Here is a 23,676-nt window from a genome sequence, read left to right as displayed (position 1 = left end):
CACCTTACCACTCTCCTCAACCGCATTTGTATATTCAGTTATTTCCCAGCCAACGGAGAAATAACTTCGTTTTCAAATAATTCATATAAACTTTAGAATTCTTATTCATTTCACGAGTTCAAGCTTTCAATTTCCAACTCCTGAAATACAGTTGACTCAAGGGTAGCAGCAGCAGCGAAGAAAGCGAAGAATAGTAGCAGAGATAAGGCAGAAGATTCATCAGTTCAAAAGTCCTTAGCAGAGCGAGAGGAAGGAGTGCAAGGTAAGTCACAGTAGTACCATCATGACCTGTAGGGCAAGCTCCAGGACAATTGGGAATCAATGCTTGATCATACCAAACTGTGTAGATTTCTCCAGAAGGTTGATCAGATTATTCCTGTTCTATTATCTTCAGAACTGCAAACCAGTACGACTCCGGGGAATGGACCCGTCAAGACAATCATTCAACCAGAATTGGTGTACAAGGAAGCGGAAGATGAGGATGGTGATGGGGTTAATCCATTGGGAGACCCAGGAGAGGAGGAGAGGCAAGACAAAGAACCAGATCTTTGAGAATATATGAAATCAGTTCCGAGTAAGCTTCCCAGAAACTATTAGAATAAGACCGGATGGAAATCTTAACGATTCTTGTTAACTTTTGTAATAGATGTGGTAAAAACGTCTTTAGACGCGAAATTGGTGCTCTTGGAGCAAGCGTTACAAGCCCAAGCAGCAGGGAATGCAGCATTGGCCAAACTGATCCTCAAGGCGGTAGTTGAGATCAAGCCGGTGAACGAATCAAGGTCTGGGTTGTCCGTGCCAAAAACGACCATTGAGCATGATCAGAAAGAAGTTGAAATGACAGATGGTGGACTTGTTTATGCCAAAGATTCAGACGATAACATCGCTCATGATAATGTGGGATACGCTCCGTTTTTGGACGAGAATATAAAGAAACTTAGGGGCCCTCTCCCCTTAACTATTTTTAACAAAGTCTGGCAACAAAATGCAAACGCATGGAATTTGGAGAAATGACCTAAGACCAATGATCAATGCAATAATTCAAGCTATAAGGGTTTTCAATTTGTACCGGAGTGGCATATGACCCACATGCACTGGACTTTTATAAATCATTGCGATTTCTATAGAACTCTAGCGTTTTTCTATCACAATCAAAAGTTCGCAGCCAAACTCCTCCAACATAAGGCAAACATCGATGAGATATCAGATAAGAAATGCTTTATGGTCGGCTTCAGATACAATATCCAAATGAGAGCGATGACCTTCGCACACCGAGTAAACGATCAAGGGATAGTAAAGATATCTGATAAAACTAAGTTGAAGAAGTCAGTCATGGACAATTGTTACAACACTTGTCGTGATTTTCAAGAGTTAAATTGGGACAAAAATTACTACGCTCCAGGTCTAGGCGCTTGTCACATAAACCCGGTCACAGGTGAACCGAGATTAAATTTGCAAGCAAACAATTTTCATAATGTGAATTTGTCAGCATCTCCGTTCCAGAACAAGCAAACCTCGTCGGTCAATCAATCAAAACAATATCAACCTAATAATTTGGGCAACGTTAGTTTGGCGAACCAAGGAGGCTCAAATGAATCAAAGAAACGTACTAGATCCGGATATAAGGGTTCTAATTTCATAGAAGGTTATTCCAAGAGACGATCGGCTTCGAATCCTCCCAATAATCCTTCTAATAAGTAGGTATTGAGTCGTATTGTTTTGAACTCTTAATAGAGTGTTCTTTTAAACCTGTTTTCAATTGTTGGATTGGGTCAAGTCTCCTCGTCATCTCTATTTCCCCAAATAGGATTGTTTTTGTGACATTTCTGACTGGCTTTTGTTATTGCATTTGTTTTGGTATTTCTTTTTGTTTCTACGGAAATATATAGATTGAAAGAAATGGGACCTGATAGAGTCAAGTGCAAAATGAATATTCCCTTCTGGGAATTTGCACTGAAGAAAGCCGGATTGCATGAAATGTATTGCGATGTTGTCCAAGGTTTCCGGAATGGTTTTGACCAAGGAATACCCCATCATTGTGTAGGAGATTTGAAATGGTTCACACCACCGAATCACAAGTGAGCCGGGTCACAATTTTTTGTTGTCATTGAACCTGCAGTTTTGTGAAGTTAACATAAAACCGGTTTTTAAAACGGTAGGTCCGCTATCTTGGCGCAAGAAAAAATAACCAAATCCTTTGAAAGAGAAGTGGTTTTGAGAAGGATGTTTGGACCATTCTCAAGAGAAGAACTGTCCACGAAATTCAAGTTTTTCAGAAGCAGCCCTCTAGGAGCAGTAGTCAACAACAACGGGTCGGTGCGGCCGATAAATGATCTCTCTTTTCCTCGGAATGATCCGTTGGTTCTATCGGTAAACTTGTTTGTAGATTCTGGGGATTTCACGACTACATGGGATGATTTTAAAACGGTGGCAGGGTTTTTTCGTTCTTTCGACACACCGGTGTTACTCGCCTTATTTGACTGGGAAAAAGCGTACAGACAAATACCAACGCACCCTTCTCAGTGGCCGTATTTGGTAGTTCAAGATTTAGAAGAGAATTTCTACATAGATACACGTATCACTTTTGAGGGAGTTGCTGGTTGCGGGTCTTTTGGGAGGCCAGCTGACGCATGGAAAGAAATTATAGAAAACAAATTTGACCTGATAAAGATATTTTGTTGGGTAGACGACAATTTATACGTCAAAAGGTTAAAATCTCCGTCAGTAATGTCGGACATCGTTGCCTATTCCACCAAGTTAGGAGTTCAAACAAACAAAGAGAAGTGCTCCAATTTCTCAGATGAGCAGAAATTTATAGGGTTTATCTGGAATGGACGTAGCAAAACGGTCCGATTACCAGAAGCAAAGCTCAAAGAAAGGATAGATCAGACATGTTTCTTCCTAGTCAAGATTCGCTTGTTCTCTTACAACAATGCTGAAGTTCTAGCTGGACGCCTCAATCACGTGGCGTATATGTTACCTCAGTTAAAGGCCTATCTAAAGAGCCTATATACGTGGATGGCAAATTGGTGTTATCGCTTCGCTAAGAGAAGCGCACCATTAGACGTCCTCAAAGATCTACAGATTTGGTATGATACATTGGTCTCTTTCAAACACACTAGACTCATTCCCTCAACAACTCCGGTGAATATTGAATGGGTTGGAGACGCAAGTACCAGTTTTGGTATCGGTATAAAAATCAGGATGCTGTGGTCACAATTCAAGCTGATCCCTGACAACACACTGACAGACAAACAACATAACATCGCGTGGCTGGAAACTGTAGCCATACGCCTAGGGCTATTGATGTTGAAGCACAAAGGGAGGCTTTGGAAAGGATTGAATCTTCTGGTCTGGACTGACAACAACACAACCCTTGCGGTCATCGAAAACAAGAAGTCGGGCGACCAACAAGTAAACGCGGAATGGAAAATAATACAGACCATATTGCTGACCAAAGAGATTGATCTTACGGCTAAACGAGTTAAATCTGGCGATAATATGGCCGACGCCCTGTCAAGAGGCTTAAAGGGTTCACATAAGGACGAGAACAGGGTCCTGTTTGACCTCCCTACAGATTTAGAAACTGTCTTGATCCCATGCAGTGTGTAGTAAGAGCCATCTCGAGTAACAACAGTAATTTTTGGTATTTAAAGTACACCAACATCTGTTTTGAGTTCATGTCCATCGTCTCCAGATTCTCCAATCTACCTATTTTCAACCTTGTAACCAACTCAATCCATTGGGTATTTTTTATCACCTTTCTTCATTGAACCTCAGTTTTCTCGTTGTGAAGCCGTCACGTATCAATAATGGAAGACCAAAGATGGAAATCAAAGCTCAGTTGTTTCCTTGAAGATGGTTCCGTAGCTAAAGAGACTAAACCCATCAACCAGCACATTCTCTCTGGCTGGCGCATGTGTACTCTGATTGGCTACAACTGCGCTGTGAAGAAGTTTCTAGTGTTCAAGAAATATACGACCTCTCGCGATTTTACCCTCCCAATCAGCGCAGAAGATGTCAAGGAATTTTGTTTTTGAGCCAGGCGGAACTATCACAAAAGCAACAGACACAAGATAAATTCAAACTCGGTGAAACACTACCTCTTTGGACTGAAAGCTTGGCATGCTTTCCATTGGCGAGACTTCCCGACGGTATCCGAAAAACGGGTGGAGCTTATCTTGAAGGCCTCTCTGAAAATCGACGCAACGCTCCCAGGAAGACCAAAGAAACCGGCAATAATGCTAAAACACTTGCTGTGCTTGGCAAAAACCCTATCCGCAGGCGCGAACGCAGACCAGGCAATTTGGGACTTAGCACTAGTTGCGTTCTGGGGGATGGCTCGTTTAGGCAAGGTTACTTACGACAGACCTCTTGGACACCTAGCAATCTCAAACTCCCTCTTAACTTCAGACGTCAGGCAAACGCAGACCGCATTGGGATGAAATATGTACCTTACCATTCGGAACGCTAAAACTGCCGGGCCCACTACTCCGCAAGTACTTGTGTTACATAGCATGCAGAATATGCTGTGCCCAGTGGAGGCCATAGAACGGCGACTGATAGAGGCAAAAGGTTCAGTCACGTCACTCTTTGGGTTTTACGAAGGCGACGAACGCCACCATTTGACAAGGTCAGGCACAGCTAGGCAAATCCAAGCTGTTCTAAGGGCAGGCGGTTTCGAAGGGACCATGGGCCACTCTTTCCGGCTCGGCGGGGCGTCACTACGAAACACCCTAGGAGTCAGCACCGAGGATATCTGTGAACTCAGAATGTGGAAATCGTCCTGTTACAGTCTGTATATTAGGCGGTATGATGACTCAGATCTCCTGTCATCGAGACAAATAATCTCTTACCTCAACTCTATCTGGAAGGGTTGAAGGCTTTTTCAATAGTTGTCGAGGGAGATGGGCCTACTGTTTTTAGACAATTTGTTTTCCAAATTTGCTTTCTCACATAATTTTGAAATTGAGTTTGGGGTTTTGCCTCAAGAGCTCAGGCTCAAATTAAAAATTCTCTTCCTGAGATGATGGTTTTGCCGCGCGCTCCCCATACAATTTAAGACACAAACAAATATCTATTGCAGTTACTTCTCTAGCCTGTTGGGCATCGGATTCTTAGATTTGGAATCACCCAATTTTCTCCCTTGACTCGGGTGGACTGAGTAAATCAGAGATTTACCTATACACCCTAGAGGAGGCGCGGAAACATAAGATGTTTCTGAAACCCCTCCTTGACACGAGTATTAGAAGTAAGTACCACAAATGCAGAATGGATTGGAGGTACCCAACCAAGGAACTCAGGGAGGGTACCCAAGTCCATGAGCATGAGGAATGCGGTCTGAACGCATACAGACGCACGACAAGAGAAACGCGGCCCAAGCGTCTGAATGCCCGGAGACGAGTGACGGTTATATGTAATGAACTTGGAATAGCAGAGTTCTTTCCCCTCACCGTACCACTCTCCTCAACCACATTCGTATCTTCAGTTATTTCCCAGCCAACGGAGAAATAACTTTGTTTTCAAATACCATCCCACCCACCCGGTTTCCCTTTTAGGAAGGGGCCCTTTTTTAATAAGAGTGGTTTTTGCCGCGCGCTCCCCACTCAATTTAAGACACAAACAAATATCTATTGCAGCTACTTCTCTAGCCTGTTGGGCATCAGATTCTTAGATTTGGAATCACCCAATTTTCTCCCTTGACTTGGGTGGACTGAGTAAATCAGAGATTTACCTATACACCCTAGAGGAGGCGCGGAAACATAAGATGTTTCTGAAACCCCTCCTTGACACAAGTACTAGAAGTAAGTACCACAAATGCAGAATGGATAAAGTATTGAAAATTCGATATTTATTTGATAAAATTAACACCTTTTTCTTGAAAATAACAGTTGTTTAGGCCTAAATATTGTAACGTAACGCATTGGCCCACCGTTGATTTTACGCTATGTATGTGGAAAATGTGTGGTCCAGGATAATTATTGGGAAATGTGCCCCAGGTGATCATCTGGGACTGGAGAAGCGGGCCACAAAATACGGCTATTGGCCAGCCAACTTTATTTTGCCTCTTACAATTGCCTGTTGGTATACTACATTAAGTTCCTCCTTGACCGGGGGGGCTGCCAGAGTGGAAATGTCAACCCTTGGCCCACGGAGGAAGTGAAAGATGCTGACTTACCTCTGCCCATCTCTGCACGGCGGGTGACCCAGAGCGCATAAAAGTCAGGAATTTGAGACTCAGACAACTGCAGAGAGCGGGCCTCCTGCAATGTGCCATTGTAGTGAAAATTCATGTGGGTGAGGAAGTAGTCATCCAAAAGAGCCTTCTGGAGAGCTGTCCTAGTGTCATGAACGGGCTCCAATTGTGTATTGATAGTATTTTTCATTGATTGAATGACCCCATCCAGCCATTTCCGCTGTGGAGGTGTGAGATTCTTTGAGACCATTTTATGCATAACAATAAGGGACTGGCTAAAGGGTAAATGGGGATTAAAGTAGGTGACAAAGTGCCTTGGAATTGAAGTGGGGGCAGAAGGGATTCAGGTGGAAGCGTAAACTTCCCAATGAGTTATGTGAGTGGGGAGGTGGTGTATTTTTGGCAGTCCAATGTGACACACTAATTGCTGGGTGGTGGAGGCCACAAAGCAGATGCTGTACACGCGCACCCACCAGACCACTGGGATGATAACAACCTGCATCATGCTCCACAGCACACAAACATGTGCTCCCCCAAATATGGACCTTGGCCTACATGTGGAAGACAGGTAATGTATTGCTGTGGAATGTCTCAAATGTGCATGTGTGACAGGCCACAGGGAGTTGAAGTCTGTTGGGAACGTGGGATGTTTGGTCATAATGGGCTGGTCTCAAAGGCTGTGTCCAGGTAGGGTTTGCATGCACTGGTAATCTTGGTGTGTTGAATGGGTCTGTAACTACATTTTGAACATGAAATTTCCAAACTTGTAACAGCTGTAACATGATGTATAACAACATGCATCATGTAGTAACACTGATTCCAGAATGTAATTTCCGCCAAAGACCACAAAACACCTTTGCATCCGGAGGACTTACAGTTGCAGGTTAAATTGGAAAGGGCTTGAGATCAGGGACCCTCTCCCGAGGTTCTAAATTCAAATCAGTGTATTTTTTGATGTATGTTTGTATGTAGTTTGCATGGAGTTTAGCTCCCTGCTTCCCCCGGCTCAACCGGTATCTTTGGAATTAAGGAGCTAGGTGAAGCTTGTCCACTGGAGAATTTAACTAGCAGCCTAACGTTGATCACCCAGGACCCAGCCAACAAACAAGTCATCCTTAGAGCAATTGGCATGAACTTGACTTCAAGCCTTCACAAAAACAATACAGAATGGGTCTTAGAGATACTACCAGGAATGGGGTTAGCAGGAGATTGTGATGTAAGTTTGTGAGGAATATTTCTTGAGAAACGAGCCTAAGACTTAATCATTTGCCCCATATGTCAGGGTTCATGGCGTGGTCAAGCAGCCTCTCCCCGCTTGGGAATGGTATCCACAGTACTGTATTACAACCGTATGGTCCTTTCAACAAACCACCAGGAGGTTTCCTCCAATCCTCCGCCAATTTTCCGCTGCCGTACAATCTTGTGGACAGAGAGCTTGTGCGCCGACCTGGTCTTGTTCTTTGGTGCATGGTTTAATAGACACATGGAGCTGGTAGCCAGATCATCAACATTCCTTGTGAGCAACACATATGCTGCCAACTTTGCAGACATCTTGCAAGAATACCCGGCACTGGATGGGTTTTTCCAAATTGTGGAGATGAAGGCTCAATACATTCATCTCTGTCAAGTGTGGAAGGTAAATTGCTTCACACTATACGTCACTTGCAAATTTGGATACTCTAATCAGATTGAGACTTTCGCAGACCATTACAGAGTCAATCGATCTATCCGGGGATCACAGGGTTGTTGACATCTCCGATCAAATTTCAAGAGGAGGCATGAGCCCTTTGGTAAGTTCTGAATCTTGCAACCAGTATGTGGCACAATGTCTCTAATGGAACTTACATGCACAGGTTTATGCATTGCTCAAGAATCCCATTGAAGAACATCAATCTGTTGTGACCCCCATAATAACTGGAGAATTGCCCAAGGACAATATCTCTAAAGCAAATGCTGCATGCACATTGTTCTTGACTGATGGGATTCGAGCCAAATCATCAGCTTCTGAGTAGTATTCATAGGATGGTTTCTCAATAATATGTCTCTCTCACCTCAGGTTGTGTCCATAAGGAATGGAAACATGGCTCCGACCATTGTTTCTTTTCTTACTTGTTACCCCCGGGGAAGTGAGCTGGTTGAGTGTTTGGAATATCTTCCAAAAACGACTTGTCCTAAGTATTGGGCGTGTGTTGGGAACAGATGTCCAAAGTATTAAGAGCTATACAACTTTGGAAAATCATCCAAAGGCATCTTGATGCAAGCGGTATCTCCATGCGTTCAGAAGAGGTGTCTTGATGATGTCTTTTTCTTAAGCCACTACTGCAGGGTGGAAATTGGGCGGCATGTGAGTTTGGACAATTGTCCAAACGGACAAGCCCAATGTATTTGGGCACGGTTTTGGACGATTGTCCAAAGTGATCTTGATGAGACGGCGCACTTTCTCTTTCTCAAGCCACAGCATTGGGCTGGATTGAGGTTTGGACAATCATCCAAAGGCAAAAGTCTCTTCATGTAGGCGGCGGTGATTTTGGATGATTGGCCAAAGTGTTATTAGTACATTTGGAAGATTTCATCAACAATACTTCCTTCTTAAGCTACCACCGCACGGGCAATTGGGCTGCTTATGACTTTGGACAATTGTCCAAAACCCAAAGTCTAGCTCATGAGGTGGCGGGATCTTACCAATGCCAATCATGTGGTGCGGTATCATTGTGATTTTGCTTCATAACTGGCAACTGCACAGGGCATTTGGCTGGTTGAAAGTTTGGACAATCATCCAACCTGACAAGGCAAAAAATTTGGATGATTGTCCAAACCAACCAACCTAATACTTTTGACAATAGTCCAAAGTATTAATGATGCAACCAGTATCATTCAGGATGATTTTCCAAAGTTGATACGTTTGGGTAGCAGACATTGTAGGGAGGGAAAAACCACAGTAATGGCGGGCATGTGGAGAGGTTATAGAGGTCAGGGAGAGATAGCCTTGACTTGTCATTCCCGCGGAAGTCCCTGTCCACAACAACACATTTGACCATTAGTTTCATGGGGATAGTCTCTGTGCCAAGGTTTTGAGGAACAAACTTACTATATGGTGAATAATGGCAACTGAAATTGTTTCAGTGTCAATGCCAAAATCCCCCGGAGGATTTGTCAACACGGCCACATGTCCCAACACCTGCTTCTGACTTAACATGAATGTTTGAGGGGTATTTGGTTGCAATAGCAGTTGGTAATGGAGACTAGAAATTTCATGAAATGGATTTGGTACATTTTCCGCCAGGTTGAGTTCGACAAACAGGGCCACTCCCAAAAAAGTGGTATCCAGAATCTGATCAGACAAAAACATTGATTGAATACTCCCAAATAGGTCCCTTGCTCCGAGCTTAAAGTGAAAGTACAAATTCCCCTTGTGGGCACTTTCAACCATGTAATATCTCTTTTGCACATCTCAAAAGTTCTGCTGTAAAATCACCAAAGGCTTTAAAACAGCCGGATTAGACAAAGCACTTCCGGACTCACCACGGACCCATCTACCTGGGGATAATACGTTCAGATGTAGTAGCCACTTCTCATACAATGCGTTCTGGAGCTGAGTGACAGAGGCAATTGATTTCAATTGGTCTATCACACTCGTTTTGTTTCCATTGGTGAGTTCACCCAAGTTCTTCAGAACCACACGCTGAATCCATCGCCTAAACAATGTCTTACTCAGCTCACCTGAAGAAGTATGTCAGTAAATCTGTTATTTGTGAGGCGGGTAGAAGAAAAGAAGCTCAACGGAGTGATTGTTTGTTTTGGTTTTCCCAAGCAGTCCATTTAACCTTTTGTGAGCCCAAGCAGCAAAGGACGCCGGCAGCCCAAACCGCTTGATTACGTCCGGATAATGCTGCATAATGTGGATGTTTGGTTTTGATTTGATTTGCAACCAGTTAGTTAGCATATGCTTCCTATACTGTTGGATTCTCTCCTGAATTGACCCCAAATCTTCTCTGGTGATTTCACGGTGATTAAACAAATGAGTCACATGGACAATTTGAACCAAGTTGTCCAATAGGATTTTGCAATCATCGTTTGCATCACAAAATTGCCATAACGGAATCAGCACAAGTGGGTAGAACACGGAGCACAACACTGCAAAAAAAACTTGGTCAACTGCTTTCAGTTGACATGCAGAGAACTCAAGCCAAGCTGCCATTGTAACTCCACCTGAATGCACAAGTGTCTTTGTTGGCACAGTCACTGTGCAAGGTGCACAGTGACTGTGCATTAAAGCTTGGGTTGAGTCAAACCTTGAGTAAGGCTGGTGTAACACCACAAGCTTCCTCAGAGTTACCACATGTCAACTGCTCACAGTTGACACAGTTTTTTTTGCAGTGCAAGATCCCCCATCCAGCAGCTTTGAGTGAACCGGCACTTGCCAATCCCAACTTCAGAGGCAAAAGGTCCACCCACGGTACCCTTGTTTTCTCAATAGCCCGCCGGACCGCCTGAAGTTCTTCTGGTAGGAGATGGGGCATCTTATTGTTTAATTCCCTTTCTGGAATTTTGTCCTCCTCTTCATGGGTATGGAGCTTGCTTGCCAGACTGGTGCCTTGTGATTTTCAAGAAACTTTGCTCAACGCTTTGCGCGGATGTATAGTAGAATGATGTGAGACACTGGATGTTGGATTGGTTACGCGCTTCCTGAGGGCATACCACTGTACGGATGTCAAAGAACCCCGTGAATTGCTTGTTACACAAGACGTCCTTGCGCTGACGGGTGGAAGAGGTCCACCCTGCTGTTCAGATAATTCCAAAGCATGAACGTTCCGCGTTGTCAATCATTGCTTTGGTGTATGTTCCGGCTCTTCCGCAGGGCGCTTCTTCATTTGGACTCTCCTTTAAAGTATCAGTTCAAACACTGCACCTTCAGTGCTTTTATGCAACTTGCGCAACTTTTCCAGATCAGTCTCCAGTTTCTTGCCTGCCGCCGCCAATCCTAAGTATGACAGAAAGTGGTCTTTGAGCACCCTGAGCATGAGGGCATGCATGACATTGATACTTGAGTGCTCTAGGGGCTTCCAATATGGCAATTGGTTCAGAGGGCTGTAGCGGACCCCATGTTCTTTGACTATTGTGTTCCTCCGTGTTTCATTGGGGCTTTCAGGCCACTTTTTTGCCCACTCAATGTGATCTTCCTGTTTGTGGGGAGGAAATTCCGGCGGATCGACAATATCTATTGCCTATTGAGTGAGCTTACAGAAGGAAAAGAACAATGTTTCCAAATGTGACACAAATCCAGCAACCTTGCGCAATGCTGGCAGATCCGCAATCAATGGGACCATGATGGCGCGGATGGTTCGTCCTGTCTGTGCCCGTTTCATTTGTGAAAACCACACGCCAGTTGAAAACTCAAGGAACTCGTCCACCAGGGGTTTGAAAACATTGAACATGTCATTTGCAGAGGGCTGGCCGGGGGTAATACCAAAAAGAAAGATATCCCGCTCTTCATACCTGTGTTCCCGGGTTAAGTTGAGACAAACCAAAGTGATTGCCCCGGCCTCCCCCCCAATCTTATTGCCATGGGGATTGAGCCAATCCACGTAGATGCTGACCACAAGGTTGCCGGAGGAGCTAGTGTACGCCTCTGGATCGGTGCTAGGGAACTTCAGATTCTTGCACACGGATCCATCCCAAATATCTCTCATGACGCCGTCCTGATGGACATACTTCAATGGCGCATGATCAATTAGGTCCTCAAATTCGTCTCCGAGGAGCTTGGTTTTCAGCCAATCCTTTAGATTTTGGTGGCAGAACGGCATGATTGGGCGCTGTTAAGCTAGTCTACTGGGGTTTCCTATCTTTTCTTTTCTTGTTGTCTGCTACACACATGTCCTTCATCTTTCTCACATGTCACTTGTTGGAATTCCGCTCACTGTTTGCTCCTGCTCCCGCTCTCCCGAAATCTGCTCCCGCTCCCAACTCCCATCTCCATACACTCCTCAACACATGTCGCATTCTCCTCTTTCTTCCTCAAACACTCCTCAACCGCCTACTCGAATGCTGGACGTCTCAACCACAAGTCAACTCCAATCTCAGACAACCACAAGTCGGCCGCTCTCTCATTCTCAACCAACCACAAGCCAACCGCTCCCTTGAATCAATATGAAAGACAGCCTCTTTCTCCTCTCAACATCCGCTCCTCAGCAGTCTCACCAATAGCACTCCAGCAATTGACTCAACCAATCACTCGGCCTCCGCTCCCGACAAACATCACAACTGTCAATATTCCCGTCCTAAATATTGCCCTCCGACTCCGTCTCTTTCCCACTCTTGTCCTCTTTGTCCTCTCCCTATTTTCTCTTCTCATTCGATCGAACCAACTCCACTATCTCCTCGACTCTCCCACCTCATCGTTGCCACTCTTAGTTGCACCGATTTACTGTCTCAATTTCATCAATTGGATCTTTCCAATTTGGTGAGAAAAGCTAACCTCAATCAACTCTACTCAAGCGCAAATTATTGACCATCTGTATCTTATTTTTTCTTCTTACCAGTGTCTACTACTTCTTGCTCCTTGATCTCATATACCTTAGTCTGTCTAGTCTGATTCCTATCAAAAATCATTCCTATTGTGGTATGCTTCTTTTTGCTCATCTTCAAGGCCCTCAAACCATTTGTTTACATTTTATTCTAACACACTTGTTCTTAGTTTTGGTTCTAGTCTCAATAATAAAAACTGTTTTTTCTCACGATTAACAGTCAAAAGACCCTTGAACCTCAACCACCGTCAAATGTCAAAAAACCCTGAAATCACTCTCACCGACACAACTAACCAGAACACGATCTTACAAAAAACAGACTCTACCATGGAAAAGGTCAACTCCACCATCCTGAAGACAGCCATTGAAGCTATTCCTCTTCTCACCAATGATAACTACTCCTTATGGAGAAATTGCGTCAAGAATATGCTCAACCTTCAAGGCCTTCGCACCTCTCTCACCATTGAAAGCGGCACACTTTCAGCTAACAAAGATATCCAACTTCGAACCATCATCACTTCCAAATTAGACTCATCGATTCATCCCAATGTAATCAATCATGAGAACAAAAAGAAGGCTTGAGAAATCTGGAAATCCATCACAGATTACTTTGCCTCCACAAAACCCGTGAATCAAGCAAGAGTGTTCAATGAACTCCTTGATCTAACCTTCAGCGTGAATGATGTCCAAACGTTCATCACTGCCATTCGAACGATCAACTCTTGCCTCTTCAAAATCGGTATCGATCTTCCTCAAGATCTTGTGGCCTACATTCTACTCAAAAAGCTACCGACCTCCCTCACCAACATCAGCCAGCAAATAACTCACTCCAAGAAGGAATTAACCAGCAATGTCGTGTTAGATCATCTCCGACTCTTTCTCAACAATCAAACAGCCACCGCCAATTGAGTGACTGGATCCAAAACAGAGCTGATCTCTCTTTTCACAGATGCATCCAAGAAATGCAAAAAGAATGCTCACAACACACTGGCCAATCATCCGGAAGCGAAGTGTTGGATGTTATATCCGCATCTCAGACCTACCAATGGTTCCAACAGAAGATCAGAATCATTGGTCAGCAGCTTTCACACCTCTTTATCTCACTTGTCATCTCAATTCATTCTAGATTCAGGATCATCAGCTCATATGGTATCAAATTCTCAACTGTTTTTTGCTCCAGACCGCAGCGAAAAAGGAGTAGTTCGGACAAGTTCTGGAAACGACTTGCTTAAAATCAAAGGCATAGGATCCATCAAACTCATCAACGAGTTCGGATCCACCATTCTACATGATGTGCTCTTTGTTCCCAATCTCATTGTCAACCTTCTATCAGTTAGATGTCTTGTGCTTGATGACCATTGAGTCAAATTTTTCAAAAATCATTTCACTATCTACAAATATGATCAAATAAAAATGAAAGGTCATTACGCCTACAATCTGCCCAATCTATCTTTTACAAATGTTGAACATCAATCTCATTTCTCCAACGCTGAGACATTACACCAATCTTTAGGACATGTGAGTTACCATTGACTGAGACACAAATTGGGCATACCCATCAAACCTGAGAGAACTTGTGAAGCCTGTTCAGTGGCAAAAATCACACGTTCTTCCTTCAAATCTGTTCATCTGCCTGCTTCAAAACCCTTTGAAGAACTTCATCTTGATCTCATTGGGCCTATATCTCCAATCTCCAGAGAAGGACATTGGTACATTCTTACCATTGTTGATAGTCACTCCCAATTCTGCTCTGCTATCCCAATAAAATTAAAAAGCAATGTTGCAGATACACTGAGCACTATTATTGATCTAGAAGCCAAAAGATTCGGGTATTATCCCTCTGTCTTGCACTCGGATCGTGGACGCAAGTTCATCTACTCAACTCTTGCAGACTTCTGTAAATCTCATCTGATCAGAAGCAGGACCTCCAATCCATACACTCCTCAACAGAACGGACTTGCAGAAAGGCACAATTACACTGTACTTGAATCCTTAAGAACAATCATAAAGGATGCTGGATTAAGTCAACGATATTGGTCGGATATCATCAAAGTTAGTACCTTAACACTGAATCAGATCCCAGCGCACAAAAGCAAAAAATCGCCCTTTGAAATCTTCAAGAACAGAACAATTCCCATTGACTTCTTTCGACCTATTGGAAACAGGGTCTCATACCTAATTCTCCCTCATAAGTCATTCTCCAAACTCATGCCCAAAGGAGAACTTGGTACGTTGTTAGGATACAACGATGAAATCCAATCTTATCGGATCTTGAGCAATGACGGAAGAATAATCGAATCCAAGCACGTTTGTTTTTTGGAAGGAAAACAGCAACGACCTGTCCCCGCCTCTTCCGAAGATGAGGATTTTGAAATCATAGAAGAAGATCTTGAAGACGTCACAAGACCTATCAACATTGACTCAGATGATGATGAAATTGAAGTGCTAAACATTCAACCCTCACCGAAGGAGACAAATGCAACTCCGCCTGCTCACCAGGAAGCAACAGACAACGAAGATTCAAGCTCAAATTCCTCAGACAAAGGCGATGATGAAATAGCCGACAGCCTGGTTCCTGCTGATGACATTCAATGTGTGTTGCGCAAACAAACATCAAAAGTCAAGCCCATCAAATACTTGCATCTCACAACCAATCCGTCCTCATTCAAGAAAGCCATGGAAGCCGTGGATGGCGAAAAATGGAAGGCAGCTGCAGATGAAGAACTGAATAACATTGAAGCGCATGAAGTATGGGACAACATGTGGAAGAAACCGGAATCTTACCTTCACACCTTATGGATCTTCAAGACAAAACCTGAAACGCTGTCAGCCGCGGAACGAAAGAAAGCTCGTCTATGCATTCAAGGATTCTTACAAATTCCAGAAGTTGACTACGGAAACACATTTGCTCCAACCGGCAAATTTACCACTCTGCTCATTCTCTTAACGTTCACCATTGACAAGAAGCTACCCATTCGACAATTTGATGTAAAAAGCGCATTTCTCTATGCGCCACTCAAGGAAGACATCTATATCAAGACTCCTGAAGGCTCTGAACACAAAGCTCCATATCTCAAACTCAAGAAATCACTTTACGGCCTCAAACAAGCTCCGGCCAACTGGTACGACACTCTGACCAGCTGGTTTGAATCAATCAACTTCCGACCCGTGTCTTTATATTCACAACGACAAAAGTTCATTCATCTTTTTTCACGTGGAAAATCTGATTGTGGTCGGGAACATTGATGTGTTTGAATCCCTTTTCATGTCTTGCTTTCCCAACTCCACTGCACACTGTCAGCCGGCTACGCAGAGCAAGCCAGCTTAACAATTATACAAATGATTATAAATAATATTTTACATTTTTTTGTGACAGATATCTATGTAATCTGTCACATATTATTTAAATATATGATGAATACTTAAAAAGATAATGTACATATAGTTTAATAGTAATATTAATCTTTAAAACTATTGAATATGAGAAAAGATACTATGTGTGAATAATAAACTACGCACGGGTGCGCGAGTTAAACCTGTCAAAGATATTCCAGTGACATGTGTCAAATGTCCGGTAACTTTGGGGAAATAAGAGATTATCATTTATTAGGATCTTCTTGACAAAGAAAGACCCCATCCGACATAAAGAGTAAGAAACAGATCGACGCAGTTAACCGACCGCCCCAGAGTTCAAGAATAAACTGACGGATATCGACCGCCCCATAGCAAGTCGATCCACTGCCAGCATAATTGGCTGGGTTGAGGTTATCCCAGTTAAACTGGGATGAAATCAATCAATTTAAACTTGGTTGATCTCAACTGATGAAATATAAATCCAAGGTACCCCCCTTGGATTTATATTTCCTTGGTCAAGATCAACCCATTTTAAATTGGTTGAGTGCATCCCAGTTAAACTGGGATGACTTCATCCTAGCCAAATATGCTGGCAGTGCGAATGATCCTCGAGCAATAGATACCACCCTAGTCTGTAGTCATTGAGGAGACTTCCCCATCAAACTAGGAGACAGCAAAGGATATTTAAAGAGGTCAGTTATCCCTCTTTTCCTCTCTCCTCAGCTTAGACACACTTAACAATCAACTGACCACTCTATTGACTCGAATCCAATATTGATCAATACAGTTTTCAGTAGAGCTTTTGTCATCGTCTTTATCCTTGAAGATCGTCGCAATAAGTGATTGGTTACTAATAGTAAGTAAATACCCTTCACATTATCGCCTCTTTTCTTCTTTCTGTAAGTCTGGGATCCAAACCAAACCTGTTATCAGGCCCCAGCCACCTATCTCAGAGGGATCAAACCACCCCCAATACGTCGGGCCCCTCCTTTTTATTCTTTATATTTATTTCTTTGAAATAAATAACCAAAAACATTCCCAACAAACCTAAAATTTATATATTGTCACCCGGTTTAGCTAGAAGAGCTTTGCTCTTGGCATTACCAAGGCTGACAACTGGGGGTCTGGCCGGGAACGATCCTTGTAATCATTATTGTACTCAGTTCTTATAATATTCAATTCTTCTTGTTTGATAAAAATACCAAACCAATAAAATATTCTGATTCATCTTCTATCTCTCAAGTTCTATTCAAATAATATAAAAAAATACAAAAATATTGAACTATTCTTTTATATCTCTTTCTTCTAGTGAACCTAAAAGAAAACGCCGAACTGATCGCGTATTATCTTCGATATCTCAGGTTACGCAAAGAAGAAGCCAAACGCAATTACGTTCCTACTGCCTGGGAGTCTCTTACAAAAGAAGAACAAGTCCAGCTTGCGGTTTATCACGCTCACATACACGAGCAAGAAGATATTGAAGCCAGACTAGCTATTAACGAGCTAGTTTGCAAACATTGATCCTACCACCGAAAACAGAGACGTCTTAGAAGAAGTCATTAATATTCTCTTTAATTTTACTCAGATTTATCTTCATTCTAATCTCTCTTCTATTATTAGTGGCTTCCAATAGTGAATCTATCCGCACTGCCGTCGGCGATATTGCTGCTACTCCTGGTATCGATCTTGCTACTGAAAAAGAAATTGATCCTGTCATAAGTTAGTCATCTTTTCTGAATAACCATATATAAAAAGACTTATAGATAACTAATTGAAATGACTGTACCTACCAGATCAAACAAACCCGAGCTCAGAGGACTCCTCCAAGATCCAACAAGACCAAGAGGAAGAACAGCTCCAAGAGCGAATCAAGAACATGAAATTCAAGCATCTGACTCAAAAGGATGCACCAGCTCCGATCCCGGAGAAGGATACGTCAAAGGAATCGGCGATGGATCTGGACATACCTCCATCCACCTCTTTGGCGGCTACCCCAGCACTCCCTACCACGACCGGCAACCCGGCGCTCCCAGCCGCGCGCGAAATATCCTCGCCCTCAGAGAAGGAGAAGGCGGTACTCCTGGTCAGAGAGAATATAGCTATCTAGAAGAAATGTCTAGAAGAGGAATTACTGGGAGCGACCCCGAACCTCCGATCTCTTCTAACCAAGGCGCAAGAGAGCCAAAAAGCTCTCCAGAAAATCATGCCAAACGACGAAATCAAAGCCTTCGTCAAAGGGTGGAACCCATGGACCAAGAAGAAGAAATTCTTACCCGCTTCTCCCAAGGAAGAACAATTTGGCAAGCATCGAAGTTCGACCTCGATAAACTTCGAGAACCCTCACAAATGGAAGAAGGTATTGGATATGCTCAAGATAGCCAAAGGATTATACAAGAACATAAATTAGATAATAGTATTGTATCCACCTTGTTAGATTCATTAGATGTAGTTAATATGAATCTTTCCACATTAGATGCTAATAGTGAATCTAACTTAAAAACAATTGTAAATAAGTTTGATTCTCTTTTATTTGATCTCAGAAAAGAATTTAATAATACTTCTTCTGAAGTATTAAATGGTATTGAGAAACCTTTGCCCATTGAATTCCAGCCCCAACATTTGGGGATATTTAAGAGATTACTCAAGGAAACTGAGGATCTTAAAAAGATATCACTTAGTACTGAGAATATTGTAAATAAAATATCCTTAAGTATTAAGGAAGTTGGAAAAGATTCTTCATATGAATTGTTGAGCAAAATTGAATCTATGATATCATCTCATTCTGATTATGTAATATCTTCATTGAAACAAGATATTATCATAAACCAAAAGAAAAATGCAGATACTTTGGATGATATCAAAGATCTCTTAATACAACAAGGATCCCGTATGAATAATGTTGAGAATTTAGCTGAAGCCATGCACAAACAAGTTGATCAAGTCCAAATTGAATTGAAACAATTCAAATTAAATACAGAGAAAGCTTTTGCAGAGAAACCTGAACCTGTATTTACTCCAAAACCTGAACAATACACTCATAAATTTAATAATCCTTTTATGCGTGATTCTGCTCCCCACAAAGCTCAAGATAATAAATCTGGAAATCAAACTGAGGGAGAGATACCTACAGGGCGTAATAATGGCTCACCACCTAATAATGGTCCACGTTACGCTAATAGTTTCAGAACTATGGATAATGCTGCTATAAATAAACTACTTCCTCCTATAAAAGATTGGCCTAAGTTCACAGGTCAAGGTGACTATGATCATATTAATTTTATCAGATATATAGATCATATGTTAAAATCTTATAGGGCGGATGATGAAATAGCGGTAGTGAGATTACCCAGATTATTTGAAGGTGTTGCTCTGGACTGGTTTGTTAATAAACAAGAAGAAGTTGGAGATCAAACTTGGGAAACTTGGAAAGAATTGATCAAAGCCAGCTTTGGCACTAGAAATTGGAGAAATGGAGTAAGACTGGCTCTAGATAATGATTTCTTTGACCCTGGACATAATGTTCCTCATGAATGGTGCTTAATTCAAAAAAGAAGAATAGATGCTATACATCCTTCTGCTACATTAGAAGAAAGAAATGATAGGATGCTTAATCAACTGAAATATACCATACAACATCCTATGAGATGTAGGTTGGGAGACAGATGTGTAGATCTAGCTGGATTCATTACTACTTTGGAAGAAGTAGTAGAACATATGGGTTTTAATAAAAAATCTAGACATAATCTAAGAGAGAAGATGATTTCTTCTCAAGAAGTGCCTAGAGAAGATAAGGCTACTCCAGCTAAAGAGCAGGTTAGAAAACCACCACCTCAGCCAGAATGTTACAATTGTGGAGAGTTAGGACATAAAAGACCTGATTGTCCCAAACCCCGTAAGAAGATCATGAATGTAGAAGGAGCTGAAGTTAATGTTTCAGAATCAGAAGAATCGGATGATAGCTCTGGAATAAATCTTGTGATTAATGATGAGGAACCAGACTATAAAACTCTTGTAATTCAAGCTGATATAGGTAATGAACTTCATATCAATACTATTCATGGAGACTCTCATCTTACTCAGAAATGGCACCCTAGTATAGGAATAGGACATGTTACAGATGCCAAGATTTTGACAAATAAACCTGAGCAAGGAAAAAATTATACTTTGGGTAAGTCCAGTTACACCACTGTTCTTTTTGCTGGATCTGAAGTAAAAGCTTTGCTTGATATTGGAGCTTTCTGTTCATGTACTAGCCAATCCTTCTTGGATAAATGTTATTCTGATTGGAGAGAACACTTATTGCCTGTACCAAAAGCCAAATTCAGCAGTTGTAACTCAAACATGCATCCTATAGGAATAGTTTCCATGCCTCTAATATTCCCTCACACTAAAGGATCAGTTAGACTTATTGTTGAATTTGTAGTATTGCTGGATGCATTATGTGATTATCTTATTTTAGGAAATGATACATTTTGTATGTACGGATTTGACATTTTCCAAAGCAAAGATAGGCATTATACTATAGGTGGTGATTGGAAGAGAAAGTTCCAAATTTGTAATATTAATTCTATTATATGTGATCCAGTTATTAAAATAAATCCTGAAGTACAAAAACAAATGTTGTGCTAAGCAGATTATTTAAATCAAGCAGCTGTTAATAATGAACTTGCTGACAGTCAGAAAATGGGTATTTTGAAAATATGCTTTGATAATAAAACAAGCATTTTGTACTTCAGATGAGCCTATTGGAGATATCAAAGGTCATGACATGAGCATAGAATTGACTGTACAAGCACCTTATCCCCCTATGTTAGGGAAAGCAGCTTATCCTTCAAGTCCTAAATCCAGAGAAGCTCTTGAGAATCATATCAATGAACTACTAGATCTCAGAGTTATCAGAAAAGTTGGTCAAAATGAACAAGTAGAAATGACTCCTCCAGTTATGATAGCCTGGCATAATGATAAGTCTAGGATGGTAGGTGATTTTAGAGCCTTGAATACTTATACTAAAGCAGAGCATTACCCTATACCAAGAATTGAACATGCTTTGTACAACTTATCTAGAGCAAAATACATTACTACTATGGATGTTTTGAAAGGATTTCATCAAATACCTATAGAAGAGGAAAGTCGTAAGTTTCTCAGAATAATTTGCCATCTAGGAGTATTTGAATATCTCCGTATGCCCTTTGGTATTAAGAATGCTCCCTCTCACTTTCAAAGAATGATGGATTCTATATTTGGACAATATATCAGACAGGGATGGATGATGGTATATATAGATGATATTATAATTTATTCTGATGACTGGGATGATCACAAAGAAAAGGTAAGAATGATCTTAGAAAAATCCATTGAAGTAGGATTAAAAATGTCCATCAAAAAATATAACTTTGGATATGGAGAGCTCAAAGCCCTGGGACGTATAGTGTCTGGTCTTATGTTAGAAGTAGATCAACACAAATTGGCTGCAGTATTACTAAATCCCATGCCAAGTAATAAAAAAGAAATGATGTCTTTTCTGGGATTTTGTAGTTATTATAGGCAATTTGTTCCACAATTCTCTAATATTACCAAATGTTTGTATGCAGTTTGTAATGAGGATACAATATTTGAAATGACCTATGAGAGAGTGCAGGCTTATGAACAGTTGAAGAAACTATTGACTAGTGCACCAGTCTTAGCTCAACCTGATTATACTAAGCCATTTATATTGTACATTGATGCTTGCTTAGATGGGTTAGGAGCAGCTCTTCATCAAGAATTTCTTATAGATGATCAGGTTGTTGAGAAACCTATCCTTTTCATATCTAGACAAATTAAAGATTCTGAAAAGAGGTATGGAGCTAGCTGTCAAATGGAATGTTTAGCACTAGTTTGGGCTCTCGAAAAATTGCATTACTACCTTGAAGGTTCTAACTTTGTAGTAATCTCAGATTGTATGGCTGTTAAGACTCTAATGAACATGAAAACTCCTAATCTTCATATGTTGAGGTGGCAAATTGCAATACAACAATACCGTGGTCATATGACTATAATTCATAAGGAAGGTAAGAAACATAAAAATGCTGACGGATTAAGTAGATGGGCTTTACCAAACATTCCAGATAATCCTGCATATGATCCTGATGATGAAGATATTTTTCCCATATTAGGTATTCATGTGTGTGATTTGGATGAGGCTTTTTATGACTTAATTCGTAACAGTTATGATCAAGACTCTAACCTGTTAACACTGGTGGAGATCTTAAAAAATGATAATTGCCCCCCTGAGTTGATTTCTAGCTTACAATCTGAATTACTGGTAGATTATAAATTAGGAAAATTTACTCTGTTAGATGGATTACTGTATTATAGAAATAAACACTCTAGTGTACTAGTACTTTGTGATAAAAATCAAATAGTTGATATACTGAAGGAGTGTCATGATAGTATAACACCAGGAAAAAAAAATAGTCACTTGATGACAAGTGACATCATGCCAGCTCCAGCGGGCTACCCACCATCTACCCACCACCTACCCATCATCTACCCACCATCTACCCACCATCTAACCAGTTTAAGAATTTCCACAGGAGATCCTCAGTTTTTGCTGGGGACCACTGATCCCCATTTCTGGTCAGCTGATACTCAGCTTTAGCTCCCAGCTTATGCTCAGCTTTGGTGCCCAGCTCATGCTCAGCTTTGTTGCCCAGATCAGAACCAGTCCTGGCCCAGCTTATTTCCAGCTTTATTCCAGTCATGGCTCAGCTTAGACTCAGATTAGGACTATCATTGGCCCAGCCAATGCTCAGCTTTGGACCAGTATTGGCTCAGCTGATTTTCAGCTTTGGCTAAATCTCGGCCCAGCCAATGCTCAGATTCTGAGTCTGACCACTTCTGTAACAGCTTATGCTCATCTGTGGACCAGCCTTGGCTCAGCCAATGCTCAGCTGTGGACCAGCCTTGGCTCAGCTGATGCTCAGCTAATGCTCAGCTGTGGACCAGCCTTGGCTCAGCTGATGCTCAGCTGTGGACCAGCCTTGGCTCAGCTGATGCTCAGCTGTGGAACAGCCTTGGCTCAGGTGATATTAATCTTTTGAATAGTCTCAAAACATCTGATACTCAGCTTTAGAACAGCCTTGGCTCAGCCAATGCTCAGCTTTGTACCAGCATTGGCTCAGCTGATGCGCAGCTTTTGATCAAAAGTTTTGGCCCAGCTGGTGTTAATCTTTGGAACAGTATTGTCCCAGCTGATCCTAAGCTCTGCACAAGCCTTTTCCAAGATGATGCTCAGCTTTGGACCATTGTTGGCTAAGCTGATGCTCAGATTTGTAATATTCTTGGTCCAGCTGACACTTGTATTTGTTTCAGGCTTGGAATATCCAATGCTCAGCTGTGGCCCAGGCTCAGCCAATGCTCAGCTTTGGCCCAGGCTCAGTCAATGCCTACTGCTCAGCTGTTCCTGGGAAAAAAATAGGATCAGCTGACTGTGCCACATTGAGTGCTCTGGTGCAGTCCTGCAAGCTCTACAAGTGCTGGTGGAGCAGACTTGGAGCAGCGCTGGAGTAGCTCTGGAGCAGAAACCAAAGCTGCATCATGTCACTTGCCATCAAGTGACTA

The 23,676-nt window shown here is 41.9% G+C and overlaps 1 protein-coding gene across 1 annotated transcript in view; it reads left to right on the top strand.

Annotated features, from left to right (window-relative positions):
• Nucleotides 1-558: 558 nt before the first annotated feature.
• Nucleotides 559-23,676, top strand: part of PtA15_13A316 (uncharacterized protein) — a gene marked incomplete at both ends in the record, with an annotated part of 81,977 nt that continues 58,859 nt past the window's right edge. The window contains 2 exons of the mRNA XM_053162502.1: nucleotides 559-574; nucleotides 647-782. Of these exons, the coding sequence (XP_053026471.1) occupies nucleotides 559-574; nucleotides 647-782 (152 nt within the window). The remainder of the gene's footprint in view (nucleotides 575-646; nucleotides 783-23,676) is intronic.

The sequence above is a fragment of the Puccinia triticina genome, chromosome 13A (genome assembly GCF_026914185.1).
Source record: "Puccinia triticina chromosome 13A, complete sequence".
Lineage (NCBI taxonomy): Eukaryota > Fungi > Basidiomycota > Pucciniomycetes > Pucciniales > Pucciniaceae > Puccinia > Puccinia triticina.
This window is presented reverse-complemented; position numbering and strand designations above follow the sequence as displayed.